The sequence below is a fragment of the Cyrtonyx montezumae genome, unplaced genomic scaffold, assembly GCF_038088225.1.
Source record: "Cyrtonyx montezumae isolate F1298 unplaced genomic scaffold, pur_monq_1.0 scaffold_12, whole genome shotgun sequence".
Lineage (NCBI taxonomy): Eukaryota > Metazoa > Chordata > Aves > Galliformes > Odontophoridae > Cyrtonyx > Cyrtonyx montezumae.
The window spans coordinates 108838-128584 of record NW_027071848.1 but is presented as its reverse complement, the minus strand read 5'-3'; the positions used below and the strand labels follow the sequence as shown (position 1 = coordinate 128584).

The 19747-nt window shown below is 43.0% G+C and overlaps 1 protein-coding gene across 4 annotated transcripts in view; it reads right to left on the bottom strand.

Moving 5' to 3' along the window:
• UVRAG (UV radiation resistance associated) overlaps positions 1-19747 on the bottom strand; it is a 79936-nt gene that overhangs the window by 13195 nt on the left and 46994 nt on the right. For 3 of the 4 annotated variants that reach the window (XM_065729902.1, XM_065729899.1, XM_065729900.1), the window contains exon 13: positions 14992-15070. In XM_065729902.1, coding sequence (XP_065585974.1) covers positions 14992-15070 — 79 coding nt within the window. Of the gene's footprint in view, positions 1-12343; positions 12627-14991; positions 15071-19747 lie in introns of those variants that run through there. The other variant, XM_065729901.1, reaches the window with a different exon arrangement.

The window sequence follows — 19747 nt, the reverse complement described above, 5'->3', positions numbered from 1 at the left end:
GCAACACCCCTGAATTCCAGTACCATTGAGAAAGGGCACTGGGAGGAAGCAGTGCCGACTCAACACGGAGCTGTCAATGGGCACTACATTGAAACCCTCTGGCAGTTCCACCTCTGCCACTCACACACAGCAGCTGCCCCGGTGTGACACTCACAAAGCCCAGCAATGAAACACATAACAACCCCACTACATTTATCCTAGTGTATTTTTTGAGCTACAAACCTGTTTCTGCCATACCTGAAGGCGGGGGGCGGGCAAGCAGCACCCAAGTTGGAAGCATTGCTGACCTGAACCAAGAGCCTGTGTGATCCCTCCCAAACAAAGCACCAAACAGGTTTTCCACAGGAAAACAAAGAACTCTTGAAATTGAGAATGATTTCTACGCCCATCTGTGTTTTAGAAAGAAAAAGTGCTTTGGAAGCAGCGCACTGTACAACAGGAGACCATTTATTACGTGGTTTATTATTTCCACACGGGCACGGCCAAGTCATATGGTGGGCTTGGGTTCACATTTTCTGCTACAGTGACAGAGCCTGGATTAAGACAACCATACAGTATGAATTACTAAACGATCACCACATTCTCCTGATGGGATTAGAGTGGGTTTGGTTAACCTAAGAACAAGCCTGAGGCAAAAGAAAGAAAAAAATTAATTAAAAGCATGACATTTGTTGCTCCTACCACAATCCAATTTTAATAGAATACTCATTTTTATAGCCACCCTTCAACTCTAAGGTTTCATAGCACAAGAACTGGATTAGGGGATCTCTCTCATCCCGACAGCCAAGATCATAGGAACGCATATGGGAGTCGCACTTGTTTCAAAGCACGTACGGAAACGTTGCTTCAGCTAAAAGCATTGTTAGATCACAAATGGATGAGATGCATAGCAAGGAAAGTCGGGAGGAGAGTTCTGTGAAGCCTCTAAAAAGAAAATAAAAAAACAGGGTGGATTTTACTTTATAAATTACATTCTATCTGCAGCAAACGAGCAGCAAGCTGGCTGCACGCTGCTTTGACCTCCTAAAACAGAGCTCTACTTTCAGCTGTTGCTGTTGAACATCATCTCCACCCATCCCACCCCGAGGAACCAAGCACCGTTTGCAAGAGCAGCATTTTATTTCAGGAGGAGATTGTTCCTTCAGGATATAACAGGCCCAGCCATCCAAACCTGAGTGAACAAGCACCCAAAATTTGAGTTCACTTCTATGGCTGTGGATGCTCCGTGGGGCTCTATGTAAATCATTCCTGATGTTCTAATTGCCACTTCCTGACTTCTACTCAGCTCCTGTAAACAGCTTCATGTCCTCCAGTGCTACGTGACTGAACAAACACGCATAGTAAACATGGATTGGGAAAGAATGCTTCAGACATCAGGCACTTCAGAGAGCAGTCTGAGTCTCCTCCTTGACCATGACCAGTTATTATCAACATTTATCCCAAAGAAGCAAGAGGAAGCAAATGAGATGCATCATACTTTATGAGCAGAGGGCTCAAGGGTGCTCATACTGAAGGAAATTAGAATATGAGATTTCTTAAGCTGCACAGAAATCTCTTCCACTCATCTCAGAATAAGAAAGCCTTGATATTTCCAAAGCTTTCTTACTTTGGCTTCAGGGATAACTGACATCACTCCAGGATGGCTATGAGAGATAAAAAGGAGTAAGACTGAATGGTGAAAAGACACTTCCCTACAATATCTTTGAAAACAAATCCAAATTCAGCCACTGGAATCTCTTCTTTTGGAAAAGATCGCTATCCTCTAGAAACCCCAGGTTGATAAACTTGTTCTCAGAGCACAAGGCAGATTCGAAGTGTTACTGGAGCAAAGCATCTGTCCCTCAGCAGTGGGCCATTTCCGAGCTGCTTCAGGCTTCATATCTTCAAACCACCACTGCTACCCAAGCATTTACCAGGTAATTAATTTTTGTCAGCAAGACATCTAAGAATCGTAGAATCTTTAAGGTTGGAAAAGACCTCTGAGACCCCAAAGTCCAATCCCAACCCACCCTCCCCGTGCCCACTGACCACATTGCTCAGTGCCACATCTCCATGGTCCTGGAGCACCTCCACCACCTCCCTGTCAACCTGTGCCAATACATCACCACTCTTTTGAGAAGAAATTCTCCCTAATATCCACTGCTGGCTCACATTCAGCCAAGGATCAACCAATACCTCCAGGTCCATTTCTTCGAGACACTGCCCCACACCTGCAGCATTACCTGGGGTTGCTGTGGCACTTGGTCTTGTTGACCTTCATCCCATTGATCCAGCCTGTCCAGAGCTCTCTGTAGGGCCTTCCTACCCCTTAACACTTCCTCCCAGCTTGGTGTCATCTGGAAACTTACTGAGGATGCTCTCAGTGCCCTCATCCAGGTCATCAATACAATAAAGGTATGGCCCCAATACCAACCCTTGGAGAACACCACTGGTGACCAGACACCGATCAGATGCAACTCCACTCCACGTCACCATGCCAGACTACAGAAAAGGTTATCATCCTTTTAAAGATCACAGCAAATCCAATATACAATATTGTTTTATCTGATCACAACAAGCATGGCTGTCTCACTTAGTAAGAACTAAAACACAAACCTGCATGGATTCAGCTATTCTCTTACACGCTCCATAAGTAGCACAAGAAGTACTACACATTTGCAGTTAAACTGGCTTAAAAAGAAACCACTTTGCGACCTTCCTATTGCTGTGTAATACCAGGTTGTATACCCAAGATTGAAATTAGGGCTTTTCCCACTAAGCAGCTGCCTCTTATGGAAAAGAATGCTATTCTGAAGTTACGTGCAAAGAAGAACAGCCCGTTTCCTATACTAATTCCTGCAAGAACACTTAATGATTAGTGGTACACAAGCAGATGTACTTACTTCCAACCAGAAACCACAGAGTATCTGCTCTGGAATACTCTTTTTTGGGAGCCCCAAATGACTCCAATTCTGAACTCATCTGTTCATCATTTACCACATTGTTTCCCCAGCCATATTCATCTTGTTCTAAGACACGTGGGAGCAGTCTTCTAGCTCAGACTATGTTAATAAAGTTCAAAACACCAATCCCTTCCATACTTGGTATGCAGAACAGTCAGTCTGCACTGAAACCTCCAGCACTTCCTTTAGTCTCAGACGGTGAGACTGCAGGTCAACCCCAGAGCATGCTCTCGTAGTACCATGTGCATCCACACCACGGGGGGGACCCACGCCACTGCTACACTATGCACGTGCTACTTTGAGTTACTCTCAGTTCAGTGAGGAAGGGTTTTCTTTCTCGATAGCATCAGGAGTTTTAAAAGGACATCTGCTCCGCAAATGTGAACGCACACAAACAAAAATAGAAGCGAGATTGTCCTCTCAATCAAGTTTGCAGTGTTGGGGGGAAGCCAGGCATTTACATAAGGTTTTCAGAGGTTGTCAAACGCTGGGACACAGATATAAAAAGCAAGTTTTAATAAAATGACATAGTTAATTGTTTTACAAGATCCTGGATGACTTTTCAGAGTACGAAGGAGCACTGGCTGGGATTCAGATGACTAAGCACTGCAACAATGAAAACAGAAAGTGTTGCTATAATGCCTGTTGCTATATAAACAACCTTGGGGGATCGGTGAAATAATGCCTGCTGCTATATAAACAGCTGTGTGTGTTTATACCTTTTGGGGAAATTATAAAATTGGAGATTATTTGCACTCTCAACATGTTACTTGCCTTTGTTTCATTAAGCCTAGCTAGTTCACAGAATCACCAAGGTTGGAAAAGACTTACAAGATTGTCCAAGTCCAACCACCCAGTTGATCCAGCTCTGAACAGCTATGCACAGCAAAAGCCTAAGGTCATAATATTAGTGAAGGGCATCACGGTATACCTCAGAAGTAAGCAATTAAATGTGAAAAATCAACAGGAATTTCAAAAGACTGCCAATATCAGTCACAGCTCGGAAGCGAATTCAACCAAGGCTTCCCCACCAATAATCTTGGGAAGCTCTGAGATGACAGCAAACCTCCAGTTCTCCTCAACTCTGCTTTTAGATGGAACAAAAGGGGACCGTCATCGGAAACGACCCTCCAAGAGGCACTCAGATACAGAGCTATTCTCATGGAAATGACTTTATAGCAATATGCCAACACCTGCCCTCTTCTCCCAGGAGGGTTTCGGAGCTGCTCTGAAGTCCACCTTGAAAAGCAGACATTTCTTCTGCCATTCCTCTAAGAGTACTAAACTCACAAGAAAAATAAGTGACATCAACAACCTTGAGAATCCATGTAGTTTCATTAACCCACGGAGCACAAGCTTTTAAATTCACAAAGCTGGCCCAGAGTATGTTAAAAAAAAACCTTCAGGAAAATCATCTTGAACTCCCACCGTTATTGATATAGCAATAACAAATGAGGCACACAAACAGCAATCAAAGCAGTAACAGGACAACAGCTGTGCCTCATGCTGGCCCTACAAAGGCTGCTTACAGTCACACTCATAGCATGCTTACCCTAAAACAGGCTGATCTCATCCCAGCCACGACGCAGAGGCTGCTATCAAGAAGATATTCACCTCTTCTCTTACTTTTATCTGTAACAGTGGCAACTAATAATCAAAATCACAGAATCGTTCAGGTTGGAAATGACCTTTACAATCCTGAAGTCCACTCCCAGTTCACCCTCACCATGTCTTAGGTTCATAGGTACATTAGGTTGGAAAGGACCTACAAGATCATCTAGTCCAACCATCCTCCTAACACCATCCCTACCCACTGAACTACTAAATCAAATCCCTTAGCAATCCCCTTGTGTCGCATCTCCATGGATCATGAACCCCTTCAAGGATGGTGACCCCACCACCTCCCCGGGCACTTCCAGGGCCCGACCACTCACTGTTACATCACTGCTCCCAGTTGGACAGTGCTGCATTCTGGAAACACTGATGCTATGCTGAAGTGTCTGCACACATGAGGTTCGTATGGAGCTCTAATTCATTCAGTTCAACCTGCACCGAATTCACGTCCTGACTTTCTCCTCACCACTGGCTCTTGCTATCCCATAAAGCTGCCTTCATCTCTTCTCACCCTTAAGGAAGAACTCCTTTATTGTCAGAGTGACAGAGCACAGGAGCAGGCTGCCCAGTGTACACTGATGCTGAGCAAGTTGTTGTGGGGGGAATTTTACATTTATGAGAGTTTTTCTCATTTTTAAAACCAAAGGCTGATAATAGGCAATATTTAACAGTGGATTCTGGTTTCACGGCAATAGTGTTTATTGGAGGCAGACCACAAGAAAACAAGGAAATTGGAGTACGTGTCGGAGTACATGCAGAACACACTGCAGAACTAAAGCATCTAGATGAGCCAAAAGTTGTGTTTCCTCCTGCATTCCCTCACTTGTACTAGTGAAGCCCTTCCTGACAGTAAACACAATACCTCTCCAGAGAAGTCTCGAGCATTAAGCCTTCATGGTTCAAGTCCAGTGTCCCAGTAAGGATATGGGAAACCATAGTCAAAGGCAGGCTGGGGGGGAAACAGCCACTTACATAAGTGAACCATTCCCATAAAACGTGCTGGTTGTTATAAATGTGGTGGGCTTGTTATAAGAACAACATACATGGGCCCCCTTGCCCATAAAGATGCCTCTCATACACCAGGATCATTTCACAGAAAAAAAAAACACTAAAAAAAAAGCAATTTAGAAGATAGAGCAGTTACTGGCCTCAAAGAAGGCTTCCTCCCTTCCCCAGTGAAGCACTCCAGTAACTAAAACCATGTTCACTATTCAGCTGTAATCTCACTCCATTATGGCTTAATGAGATGAAACTACACAGCGTAGCCTCTCCAGGTTCAGGTCAGAGCTTGTTAAAACTCAGTATCACAAAGCGATGCTTATCTAATTAGGTGATGTGGGCACACATTTCCTATGACTTCATGTAGTCTGCATTAGAAATCATTACACCAGGCAGAGAACAAAAGCCAAGAGAGAAGTAAATAATGCCCTGCACCTACATCCTAACCACTGCATGAGAACATCTCAAGTTTGCTGTTAAACCCATAGACACCAGAAGGGCACTAGCTCCAAGAGCACACAGGTAGGTACAGAGAAATCACCTACCTTGTTCAGGCTGGAAAACAGTGACCACAGCACAAGCTGCGTGGGCTCACCAGGGCTACTGCAGCAGTGCAGACAATGGCTGAGCATCTGCACAAGCCTGCGAACACCTCTGCTAGAGATGAGGTTTGCCCACCTGAGAACAGTCAGGGTGCCAAACAAGTTTTTGGAAATCTGCACGTGGTCCTAGTTCCTTCAATATTTATGTGTTAGCTTTATGCATTGATAAATCCACTCCAGGAATGGTTTTCTCATTTGGCATTGGGTTCCTGTTACTTGGTATCTTAAGAAGCCGCAGGAAAGGAATCTGGAGAATTAGTTCTATGTGCATGACCAGTGAGCTCCATTAAGTGGTCCGTGTGCAGTGACAGAAGGGTGGATCTCTAGCTCAAGCTCTTAACTCTTGGTTGTTCTGAATTGTTGACTGTTCTGTGCTGTGTTAGTAAAGTCCTTAGTAAAAGGATAAAACAGTTTTTGTCAGTTTATCTACAGCACTGATCCATACACGTGGAACTCGATCCTTGAAGTGAAAATGTTCTTGTACCCAGACAGCATTACTCAAAGAGCAGGAGATTCCATAGAGAAATAACTGAGCCCATCACAGAGATCAAGCACAGAACCTTTGGAGATTCTCAGCTTTCTCTCCCACGTTTCACCAAAGCTGAAATGCTTCCCAGAGGATCATTTTTTTAGGTGCCACCATCAGTAGGTTGACCTGTGCAAGACTTGTTTTATTCCAGAACAACGCGTTCTTCCACAAGCACTGAATGGCTTTAAGTCACACCAGCACTGAAAGCCAATTCTTATAGGAGACGGTGTATTTTAAACTTAAAAGCTGAGGTCAAGGTCATGAAATCAAAATCTATTAGGCAACAACCTTCCTAAGAACAACCAGGAGCTTATATTGATTAGACTGAGTCAGGGTTTGTTTTGTTTTTCTACGTACACAATATAAACTCGAGGGATATTTGCATGAATTACATGCCAGACCAGCAGAGAAAGGAGCAGTATTTCATTTGGTATTTCATGTCTCTTGGAAAAGAAATCCTCTCAAGCCCTGGATTTCTAAGCATTCTGGACTGATCAAAAATGATACGAGCCAATGGAAATCAGACACACTTATTCCTTTTGTCAGAAAACGACTCGCCCTGAACTTCAACCACAGTATACACCAAGTCTGAAAGGCATTTATGGATGATTAAGCAGCTGTCGTACCCAAAGCTTTCAAAACAGGATTTGTGCCCTGATGTGCCAAATCCTATCCAGGAAGGTCAGACCCCTGCCTCACAGAGCACAAAGCATTCATACTGAGCAACAGGAGAACACAGGGTGAGGGTGGATGGGAAATGAAAACAAAAAAGAAGCTGCACACAGCTTGTCCTTTGCTTGTTAATGACAAGTGAGAGCAATTTTTATTCATTAAAGCTAGTCAGGTTTCAGGAAAGGATAACTCAGTGCCTGTGTGCTTTAACATGAGTTGTTTTTCCTCATGAAGAAGTGGCAACAGGGCAGAAAGCAAGAAGGCTCCTGAAGGAATGGACAGGCTCACAAATAAAGTCCATGAGTTCCATAGGTGCTAATGCTTTGCATCTGAAAGTCAAGCTTTGTCTCCAGAGCACACTCCCTACTCACCAGGAAAAATTACAGACTCCTTCCTACACTAATGCATAGTGCCATGGCTTGATATTTCCCACTTCCCCATCATTTCCAATTGCAAAAAGCAATCCCTACATCAACTACAAAGCAGTTTAAGTTGGCAACAGCCTCAGCGCGTGTCAGTTTAACTGTATCAGGAATCCATTTTCCTTTTGATTGCTAAATCTTGGTTCTATTTTAAACACACACCCGTTCTTTTAGAGACTTTAGCAGGCTGAAGAGGGAGCATGCAGAGATGATGACAGCTGTGCAGGACACCAACGACCTAACACAGAGCACAGTCAGTGAGGGGCTAGTCCCCAGAGCTCTTTTGGGGCTCAGCAGGTGGTCCCAGCTCCACCACTGCACCCAACCTCACCACCTCAGAGTGAAGGAGCACTGGCAAAGCCTGCCCAGAGAAGTGGTGGAGTCTCCTTCTCTGGAGACATTCAAGACTCACCTGGATGTCTACCTGTGCAACCTGGGCTAGGGAGCTGGTGTGGCAGTGGGGTTGGACTCGATCTCTAGAGGTCCTTTCCAACCTCTACAATTCAGTGATTGTGATCTCCGTACAAGCAGAGCCTTCAGCACTGCAGGTGCTGTGATCAGGGCAAGCAGGCGAGCCAAGGGCTGCTCCTCCTTCACTGATCAACCCAGACTGCCTCCAGGCAAGGACAGGCAGGCTGCCATCTCAATGAAAGGGTGACTGCTGTTACAGCTCAGCCAGTCTCATTTCAACCCATTTTACCTTGGCATGGGTGATAGGAAAGGAAAAAAAGAAAGCTTTCCAACAAGTTTGCAAAAAAACATACATAAATTCCCCAATTCTAAATGATCTGGCTGGGTATCAGCCCGCTGCTGCCCTAGGAGACTTTCAGGAATGAAACCCCTCCTAAAAGCTTTTGGCTCTGTGCAGCTGGAGAGGGTACCTGTGGTTTTTCAGGTGCAGCCCCCTTCCTCTTCACATTAAAATGAATGCTTGGCACTTGACAAGATGAGGACTCTGCTCCGGATTCAACCTGTGCTCTTTCAGGAACACTTTTCCCTACGCAGTTAAATTGGCCACAGATTCAGACAGAGGATTCTTTCTGAACTGTACATTTTATGACCTTAGTTTAGGGGCCTCATAAAAGATGCAGTATGCAAGTCACAGTATTCTGCACTCGAAGGGTCATAACCACTGCATCTACACCGATACCCACAGAACTCTTTAAGACACTTCTGCTCGGCAGTGTTTACTGCCAAAACAAATTTCTGCTCCTAACATTTCTGCTGTTCAACTTCCCATGGAAAAGTTTAATAGTTTCTATTATGAAGCTGATTTTCTCCCACGTTAGATAGGCCAGCTGAGCCAGCAGCTAGGCATCTTGCCTCATTTCATTTCTAAGAGCTGATCTGCAGTGCACTTTCTTACATGTGGCAGTAGCATGTAGGCACTCAACTATTATTTCATGCAGCTATTAGAAAGATAACCACTTGGGCTGCCACTAAAATACATCCAGACAGATTTTGCTTTTACTCCAAGCTTCTGGGCACATTCTTTACCCCATGCATTAGATGAGCTACACAAATAACATTCCCAGGACAGCAGGAATAGCTGTGCAACTTCTCTACCAAGTCACGCGATACCTGTAAACGTTGCCTGCCACCAAGTGGGCACAAAGGCTCTGGACACACAGAAGGAAGATTAGACAGAGTTTCTTGCTTGGATTTCCAAAAATAAACAAATTTCCTTGGGAGATCTCACAAAAAGATTGGCCCTGTGATTCCTTTTCTTCTCAAATAGCCAAGTTCAGCTGTTGCTAATGATTGTCAGATGAAAGCAGAACTGTTTGCTGGCCAGGGCTCAGCAAATCATGCCAATGTGAATAGAAGTATCAGACTAACATCACTCAGTTGTCATCAGACAAAAATCAAGGCTGGATCAGAAGGGAAAGCCTGGCCTCGTGGGGTGGTGCTGACCACATACTCAAACACGATCAGAAGAAAACCTTAACTCACGCAGTGCAACGAATTCAGGCTTCACAAAACCTGTGGATGTGATGTCTGGGAAGAGACATTCTGACTGCAGATCTCTGACAAATGGCAGTGAAGAACCAGGATAAGACTGGACTCATTCACTTCTCCATTAGCCGTAGGGAAGCAAGGAGTTGTACAACAGCCCGAATTCATTTGGTTTGCTTTGCAAGACTGTTTTCAACAGCCAGCAGCCAAGGCAAGGGCAGAACGCCATCATTTCAAGTGCATGGCCACTGAAGGCAGATAGAGAGGGTGACCAAGATTAAAGCAGCAGCAAGGTTCAAATGGGAGCCTTAGTTTCTATAGCGAAGTGGGACTCAGGAGTTGATTTGCCTCCTGATCCTCTGCAGTTTTAATGTGAAGTCTATACCTCCTTTAGCAACTGAATTAAATAAAATAATAATAATTTGACACTTGGAGTTGCAAGAGAATTCACTGACCTGCTGACAACTCACTGACCTATTGGCAAGAAAATAGCTGCAGTAAATCTCCTTCCGACCAGGACCAGAAGAATCTAGCTCTATAACTTTAAAGTGTTTATTTCCCCTCCAAGCAATCTTGCAACTGGGTGAGGAATAAAATGTCTGGCATTTATCATGCAAGAGTGAAGCTCTTGAACACCCAGAGGAGCTGGTATTTTCACAAACAACACGGTAGACTCAAGCTCTCTTCAGTAACCATACTTTGTGTGAGCTAAAAGTAACAGGGAAGAAGAAGCCAAGTAATATCTTGTACACAACTGAGGATCAGCTTTTCTCCAGTAGTGACATCATGTGTGTTCATTAAGGACTCACCTCAAGAGGGATGGGTTGTCACTAAAATCACAGTAGGATCATCTCTTTGGATATAACTAGGAACCTACCATCAAAGTCAGCCCTGAGCAACCAAGGCTCCAGGAATGAAAGGGAACAGAAAAGCTGCCAGCAAGCAGCAGTGAAGCTTCTCTCTTCCTACAGGCCTGAGATTTCAAAATCAGACACTGCCCTCATACCCTATGCTCTATGATTAAAAGAGAAATAGAAATAACTGAGAGCAAAATACCAGAGCACCAAGACTACTGCTGAAGGACTTAAAACAGCTCAGCTGTCACAGCCCATGGCCAATATGAGCTGTGTGGCACACACACCATGTTCAAAGATGAGAACACTCCTCAGGAGATGCCACCTCGTCCATGCTGTGCGGTGTGTTGTGCTTAGCACACACAACAACCTCAGCTCTGAGCTGCTAAGATTTATCCCCTCAACGGGGTGATCTTCATGGCACGAACTCTACTGTGAAAAACCAATGCAAGAGTTGATATCATTTCCCTAACAAGGCTTCACGTTCTTCTGACACTCTGCAGACATCCGAAATATAGCTGGCCCCACAAGCTGCTATCTCCTGATATCTAATGCTTATGAATTTCATTTTATGAACCCATGAAATTCCCTGCCATCTTTAGCAACTGTATCCTGTTTCACCTCTGACAGTGCTCAGGAACAGCAGTGATGTCTATTAATGTCAGCAAAAAGAAATAACTCATTAACTTTCCTTTAAAAAAAACCTTCTTGTGTATGTTCATAACCACTCAAAGAGCTGAAATCACAACTGGAAATTCATGGGCTTACCTAATATTATCCCACATAAGAAGCTACTTCAAACACTGTGAGGGCTTCAACATTACGAACAGAAAACACTGAGATTGAAACAATTTGTGCTCACATACAGATGGAAGTTATTATGAACTCTCGGAATTAACACACATTGTTTTGACTTCGGAATGTAACAGCAAAGCAAGTTTCTCCAAATAAATGCTCTACCGAGGCTAGCTCTGAGCTGCTTCTAATTCCAGTTGAATTCTCCCGAGTGCAAGATGTGGTTTTCATTGTTATTATCCTGCTGTTTCACAAAACAGCACCACTTCATCTCCAGAAGAGAGTTTTAATTTCAGTGATTGCTGTTAATATCCACCCAACCTCGCTTCTTCCCCACTCATGCTTCTCCTTGCTCTGAGAACTCCAGATAATTGGGAAAGGAAAAAAAAAAACAATACCATACACAAGGAAACTTTTCTGAAACTGGGGAAGTTCATACAAACCCTTGCAAGAAGCTATTTGGGTCGATATGAGCACACCTTTGGGCCTTCGAAGGATTCCTCCTGGGCTCTGATGGCCTGGAGAACACCCCTTGCTGTCCATCCAATCTTTTTGGCATCATCCTCTTCACACAGCTCCACGAACTAGGTGTATCTGGAAGCTTTTCCCAAAGCAGCCTTAAGATATTCAAAGAGCAACTTAAATTCCAGTAAGGTACTCTAAGAGCTACCTACATCCACGTCCCTTTGGAGGCTGAGAAAGGATTCAAACAATCTCAGGTTTTAGATCAAGCCAGCTCTGAATACAGAACTTTTTATGATGTATTTCCATATATTATCTACCTGCTCTGCTAGATTTTTCACACTGCTTTCACAACGGTATTTCCTCTTGGCAGAACCATAAAAAGCAGCAACATTTGACAAAGAACATCAAAGAAAAGGCAACCGAATCGATTTATATTGACTTCAGTAACACTTTCATGATTAAATTAGTAGTAGAAGCCCTCCAAGAACTCCGATTTACTTTTATTACATATTTATAGTCAGCAACATACAACTCAACCAGTAACGTGCAACCCACCGGTGTAGTACAAACCACTTCAAACAGTTTGGCCACCAACTACTCCAGTTTGCACCCAATGACCCCATGCATACTGGGAAGCATTTTTACATACAAATACACACTCCAAGTCTTCATTTACTTTTATGAGTTTAAAAACGCGCCTGAGATTTTTAGAAGTCAACTGCAAAGACTTCTAAGGGAATGGGAATGAGTGACCACGAGTTCAACGGTTCACAGTCCTTTGGAAGCAGGACAAGAACAAAATCAGAATGAGTGATTTCAGTAGGCCCAACTCTGACAAGTCAAAAAGAAAAAAACAGGAAAAGCAGTGAAGTGGTGACAGTTCCTATTAAAATAAGAAAAAAGATACTACAGGCGCAAGTGCCAACTAACCCTGACTGCAGGAAATGGAAAGACTACCAACTTGGGCTCAGCAAAGAGTTCATGATTTCACCTAGGAAAGCCGCACAGAGCACTCGTACCATGCAACCCAATGGCAAAGTTCAGAATCACACAGGAAAACAGATGGGGTTGAAAAATCAAAGCAAGCAGCACTGCCACTCACAAGCTACAGAATGAAGTAATGTGTGTACGAAGCACAGGTTAAGGAAAACATTGATTTGATACTAATGGAGAGAGAAAGCTATCAAATCATTTGAAGGAAAGGGAGTTTTTAATCCATTTTTTCACTCTCGTCTTCCAATGAAAGTGTGAACAGATGGTTGCCATTATCAATGCCAGCAACAAAGAGTCACAGTCTAAGTTATATTAACAGCTTGGTTAAGTGAATTTCCAAGATTAGCAGGGCTTGATTAACTTCATCTTAAGCTATTTTAGCCTTTAAGTAATTTCAGAGCCATTGGAGGTTATCTTCCAAAATACACTAAGTATGGGCAAGATACCAGAAGTCTGGAAAATGGTAAATGCAATCCAAGCTCAAAAAACAATCCAAACAATAAGATCCAGAAGTGTTACTCTAATGCAAAGTTAGGAAGGGTTGGAAGAGAGAACTGTGAGGAGAAACCCAAACCAAACAAATAGAAATTAAGTATAAAAGAGATTTTTCAAGAATAAAAGCCTCAAGTCAGTCCTATTTCAAGTCTCACAAACATGTCAGAAACTGAGATGTCGCATTTCTGCTTGAATTTAAATAAACTTTTTTGTCACTTCGTGGTCCACAAGGGGCTGGGGAAACGGAACACTGGCAAAACACTCTACAGAATGAATCCAGAGCAAGTACTCCTTGAGTGTAATTAGCAGTTCACTGCCAAAAGGGGAAGTAGCAATAATGAAGCAGGGCTACATGCAGATCTGTGTGTTATCCCAGCCCTGCTCAGTGTTTCCATTAAGTGACCTAGAGAAACAGAGTAAGCTCACATGGAGATAGCACAAAGCTGAGACTGAGTTCTCACTGTTTCCTTCCTGATCTCCCAGTCACGTCACCACATCAGAGAAGCAATTACAAAGAGGTGCGGCCTTAAGGACACATTCTGGGGTACAGTATGTAAAATACACAAACTAAATGAGTCATCTGCATTTAGAATGGATTATCATCCTGCTGTACAGAACACGCTAAGCACTGCACTGAAGGACAAAGTTCACTGTGTTATTCTGACGTGAGTACAAACCTCACAATGAGCTGAGCAAAAACTGCAGACTTGAAAATTTCTCCCTTACTCAATGCTTTGAAGGCAACAGCTCAACACTGCATCCAGCTTTGGGAACGGAGCTTCAAGAAGGATTCAGATCAGATGGAGAACAGCAGACAAGAACTAGATGACATGCAGTTCGAAAGAACCAAGACAGTCAGATGAAAGTCAGGGAAGCTTTTAACAGCCAGGACAGAAAAGAAGAGGAATAGACTGCTTCAAACCCAAGCTTTCTTTCAGGAAATGTTCTATAAACAACGACCAGAGATGGCCTAAGTGCAGAGAACCTGCTCTAGGGCCAGACAGCAGCCTGAATGGCCCTACAGGTCCCTTTGGGGACCTGCTTTTGCTTTTTGAACATCTTCTGAATTCCATGCCAAGCACGAGGGCAGCAAGCATCAATACCATCTCAAAAAAAACAAAGTTCAACTTGTACAAGTCAAAAACAACTTATCACACATTTACGAAAGCAAGGTTAAAAAAAACAACATAAGAGCAAAGAAATAAGGATGATTATGGGATTTTTTTATAAAGTCATGCACTGGCAAGGCTTGAGGTTTTCCAGACTTGTGTTTTCTTATCAAACAAGTGTCAAGGTAGAACTCCAGTAAAAATAATAAAAATTAAAGGGCACAGCAATGAGAAAGAAACAAAGTGAGTATAACGAAAATAACAGAAGATACTTTCAGTTTTCAAAGCAGTGCACATACACATAATATTTACTATTTAAAAAGGTAAAAAGTCCTGACTGGCTGGCAAGCCCTCCTCTAAGCAGCAGAGGAGAAAGTCATGAACACAAAGTAGAAAGGAGGTGAAGTCAATGATTTGAAGAGCATCTCCAGTAGTTCATAGGTGTCCCCCATGGAGGACAACCCCACAGGACAGCAGAGTCTTGCCATGATGACACTAAGCAGATGGTAGATATTTAGCGAAAGAAAAATCTCAGTGTACCAACCTGTGCTATATTTTTGTTGAGAAGGTATACTCCATATTCAAACTGAAGCTTCTCTCCTCCTTTTGGGTACAAAGGAAATCTGATGAGGAAGAGAAGAAAAAAAAAAGCATTTAAGGTGATGTTATTCAGATTTAAAAGCCACGAACTCCATAATTAGAAAGGAAACGATCACAAGCTTCCCTTGCTAAGAAATCCTCTCCACACAGCATCATCAGTAACTTTTATACACCTATGGTCCTTCAAACAAAAACTCATGTCAAAATTAAGGCAACACAATTCATTAGCTTAAATATTTTGTGTTTAGAAGATGCTTTCTGATCCTGCCAGGGCTGCAATACCCCTCTCACAAAATAAAGCATGTTTAAAGAAGCATACATCGTAATATCAGACCCCGCTTTCCCATTTCTTTCAGCCATTTGCACCTGGTTAGCTCATTTCCAAACAAAATGAATCGCTTAAGAGAAGAGTTCTCCTCTGATTACGTTTTCATTTGGTGACACCCAGTACCTCTCTATGTTCTGGGAATCTCAATTTAAGTGAAGAGGTTCACTATTGCCACTACTCGTGACCCACCTTTCTGAGGACTGCCTTTGTGACTCTTCCTTACCACCAGAGGCTGAGGTCACCATGGCCAAGTCAGTAATTCTAGTACAATCTCCAGCTTACATTTACGGGAACTACACCACGAAACAAACTTCTGCCTTTCTAACAAACCCTATGCTCTGTGGCTCTTAATCAAGCTGCCGAGTATATTAACTTCACAAAGCCCACATTACATCAGAAAGCAAAGACCCTCTTAAACTTAAGATAACCAACACAGGAGATCGATATCTGCTTGAAACAACACACTCTCTAGAGGGGTGATTGTGCAAAGTGTATTTTATCATCCATCAGGTAGAAAATCTTTACTGCAGCCCCACAGAAGAGCACGCTTGCAACGTTTAAGGACAATTATATAGCACCACTAAAGCTAAAGGTTAACAGGTCACAACCACAGCAGATCAAATATTAAGATGTCAGCTTTGAGTTTTATGCTACTTTCAGACTCAGTAGGTCACCTCAAGTTGAGGAATATAAAAAGCTCCACGAACAGCATGCATCTAACTCACCTTGCTTAATAGATCTATAAATCCACCTCATTCCCCGTGCAAGAAAACAAAACCTTTAGAAATGACCACACGCTGCAAAAATTCCACCCCACGTTATCCTAAGTGTGAAACACAAATTGAAAGGAATCCATTTCAATATCTACAATTATGCTCACCCAAACGTAGCAGCATTTTAAGGATACCTTTACAATTAAGGGTATAAAACTCATTCGAGCTTGACAATAAAAGCACCACTAGGAACACAAGCCATGTCTCAGTATAGGATAGTATTTCATTAAGTCACTAGTAATAGGAACCACATATTCTGTTATTAGATACAGAGCTCTTCAATACACGTTGGATAGAAATAGAGAATAAAACTCTTTTACAGGGCTTGCTACCATCTCCCACACAGCTGAAATGGTAAAGATTAAGCTTTTCTGTTTATCAGGTTGGTCTTGGCATGGTTTTCTTTTTTTTTTTGGTTAATAATCACAATACTGTTCCCTAACTTCCACTAATAAACCCTGAAAGGATCTAAACTCCATACATCCTCATGTCAGCATCTATAACGTCGCAAGTTACATGAAAGCCTTGAAAAGCATCAGTGAATGCCTTTGCATATGCACATTTATGACATATAGGAAAATATTACCAACTTTGATGTCCCATTCTTTGTGCATTATCTCACTTGCCCATTAGGGCCAGTCACAAGCAATAACCTTAAGGGACAGGAACGATGACATTTCATATAGTGTTTCACCAAGCATAATCAAATGCAACTTTAACTGCTGGCTCCCAACGTGAAATGATTTTTGCCTCCTCAGAAAAGCATGACTGCAAGCTCAATCTCTTACTTTGGCACGCTGCATGTCAGCCTGCTGGGTAAGGTTTTAGTTATACTTGCTCAAAAATTACGCTTGAAGCTCACTCGTTTGGTGGGTTTCCCATCACAAAGCACTCAATAAAATGCAAAATGTGCCTGCCCATTCCACTCCAACATCTCCCTTCCTTGATTCCATTCCTGCTGATACATTTAAGGTGGTTGGGGGAAGTAGGGTGGGAAGACGAAATCACTAAGCTCCTTTAAAGCAGAACACAGATACTTGGTCTAAGAGAAATTCAAAGGAGTAAGTGGGATGTATCTACTGGAAAGAAGAAAGAGCAAGTCACAAATGCCTGTTGTGTAATCACTAGATGAGTCTGTTAGAGAGAAGTTACTGAGTAGTAGGGCAACTTGTCAACTTTAACAGATGAAACCATTCCCTGGCATAGAAGGTGTATTCTTTCTGCTTCTGCCCTAGGGTCCTCCTCAAGGTGATTTAAGAGGTTCCTGTAGATCAGAAGAAAGCAGAAGGACAATCCAGGAAGCTACCAGCTCAGCCCCGGGAAGGCGACGGAGAAAATAATCCTCAAGCATTTCCAAACATCATGAACAATGGATGAACAGCAATCTTGTGGAGTTCAGTACGAGGAAATACTGAATTCTGGAATGGGGGGAGGAATGTGCCCAGCCACCAGTACAGGATGGGTGGGAACCAATCAGCCACAAAGCAGCTTGGCCGTGGTGGATGCTCAGTTGAACTGTAGCTATTAACAAAGAAACAGATTTAGACAAAGAGGACCAACAGCACCTTGGGTTCAATTAGGACAAGCATCATCAGTGATGTGATCCCTCCCCTCTAACCAGCTGCTCTTGAGAGCACATCAGGAACGCAGGGTCCAGTCCTGGCTCCCAACACCAGGCAGACATGGATGTACTCCATCAAGTCCAGCAAAGGGTCACAAGGTGATCGAGACCTTTATCTTATTTAAATGCTTCATGCAAGCCTTGATTACTGTGGGAGAGAAACAAAGAGCCCAGAAAAAACTTGCATCAACTTAAATAGCTTCCTAGAAATATAGACAAGACAGCTTCTACTCTGTGCAGATCTTCACTCACATGAACTCTTGTAAAAACAGGTTGTGATTTGTCTTCCAACTATGGAGTATTACCCTTCATCAGTGAGCAGACTTCATAAAACACAGCCCTAATACAACCTGCTCTTACAGTGGATATTCTGTTTCTGCATACAGAGCACGATTACTCAGCTGACGTACGGCAGAAATAATTTTAACAGCGGCTCATAAAGACAAGAGAGTTTGAGAATGTGAACTTGGTGCAAGAAAAAAAAAAGCACAACTTTAGGGACTTTTAACACACTACCCCAATTTGGAGTCATCTCTACCTCATGTTTCCACTGCACTCAAAGCTATTCTCGTCAGCAATGATAAGAGCAGGGAAAAATCACAAGGACTAGTAATGATAAAGGGAACGAGTAGGCAGGCATCTGGAAAGGGAGCTTGGGGACCAATGACAACCATGCCAAAGATATGAATATCAAGAAAAGGGTCTCCCTCCAAATTCAGGTGGAGCACACTACATGAGAGCAAGCCAAATAGCACAGCTTTAAGCAGATGGTCAAGATGTGCCTTAAAGATCTAAGGCTGAGAATCTGTTTTTTGTTTTACCTTAAAAGCTTATCAATGGTTTGGTAGTTTCATGTTTTGCTCATTTAATCCTGTGACAAAAGTGAAGCTTCTATTCATTCCTTTGAGTTGTGCACGTTCTGTTTTATGACTCACTGTGACACAAGAGCTTTTGGGTCCCCTTTAACTGAGAACCAGCAAAAATATATATATAAAGTTCATAGCAGCTACAAGGTGCTTTTTATATCTGAGTAACTTCATTTCAGTAGAGCTTACAACAGTTGGCAACCAACATGCTTTCACTTTAGCTGTGCTCTACCTATCCTGGCAGGGGGTTGTCCCAGGAATAAGCACCTCCTCTCTACCTGAAATTCCAGGAAGCCAGCATTAATTGCTTTCCTTTAACCTGTTCCTATAAATCACTGGCTCCCAAAGCAGATGTGAGATGAGAAGAACACTTCTGCTTAAATCTGATCCAGGATATGACTTCCACTGGCACAGAAGTCATAAGGGAACAGGCTACTAAGAGCTAGTGAGGGCACTCCCCACTTCCATCAAGGGCATTTCATATTCAAATCAGATATTATCCTTAGCACTGAAACCTTCTGTTGAGCACCAGGTGCCACCTGACACTGAGCAGCTCTAAGGGCAAAGGAATGCTGCGTTCCTGAAGTACTTAAGGAAACTCAGTTTCAGTCTGTTTACACAGAGAGGTTTTGCTTACAGGCAGAGAGCAAGACAACTCAAAAGTAAGAGCAGGTCAAGGCTCAGCTCTGCTCATCTACACTGAGTAATAAGGAAGGGCCTCAAGTTGCACAGAGGGAGTTGGATGTTAGGGAAACTTTCTTCTTGGAAAGAGTGGTTAAGCACTGGCCCAGGCTGCCCAGGGAGGTGGTGGGGTCACCATCCCTGGAGGTGACCAAGAACAGAGGAGACATGGCACTGAGGGACACGGTGGGATGGGTTGGGGTTGGCGACCTTAAAGGTCTCTTCTAACCTGAATGATTCTATTGCCAAATATGCCCACCTGCTAAGAGATCTGAGTGACAAATCAAAGCCAGCTCTCAAGTATCAGAATACAGATTAGCACAAGACTAAAACCAAGAATGTCTCATTTCCTTCTCAACTGCCCACACAAACGAAATCCAACTAAAAGGAGTGGTTAAGTGTGTGTCAATAGGTGGTACTACTTCACATTG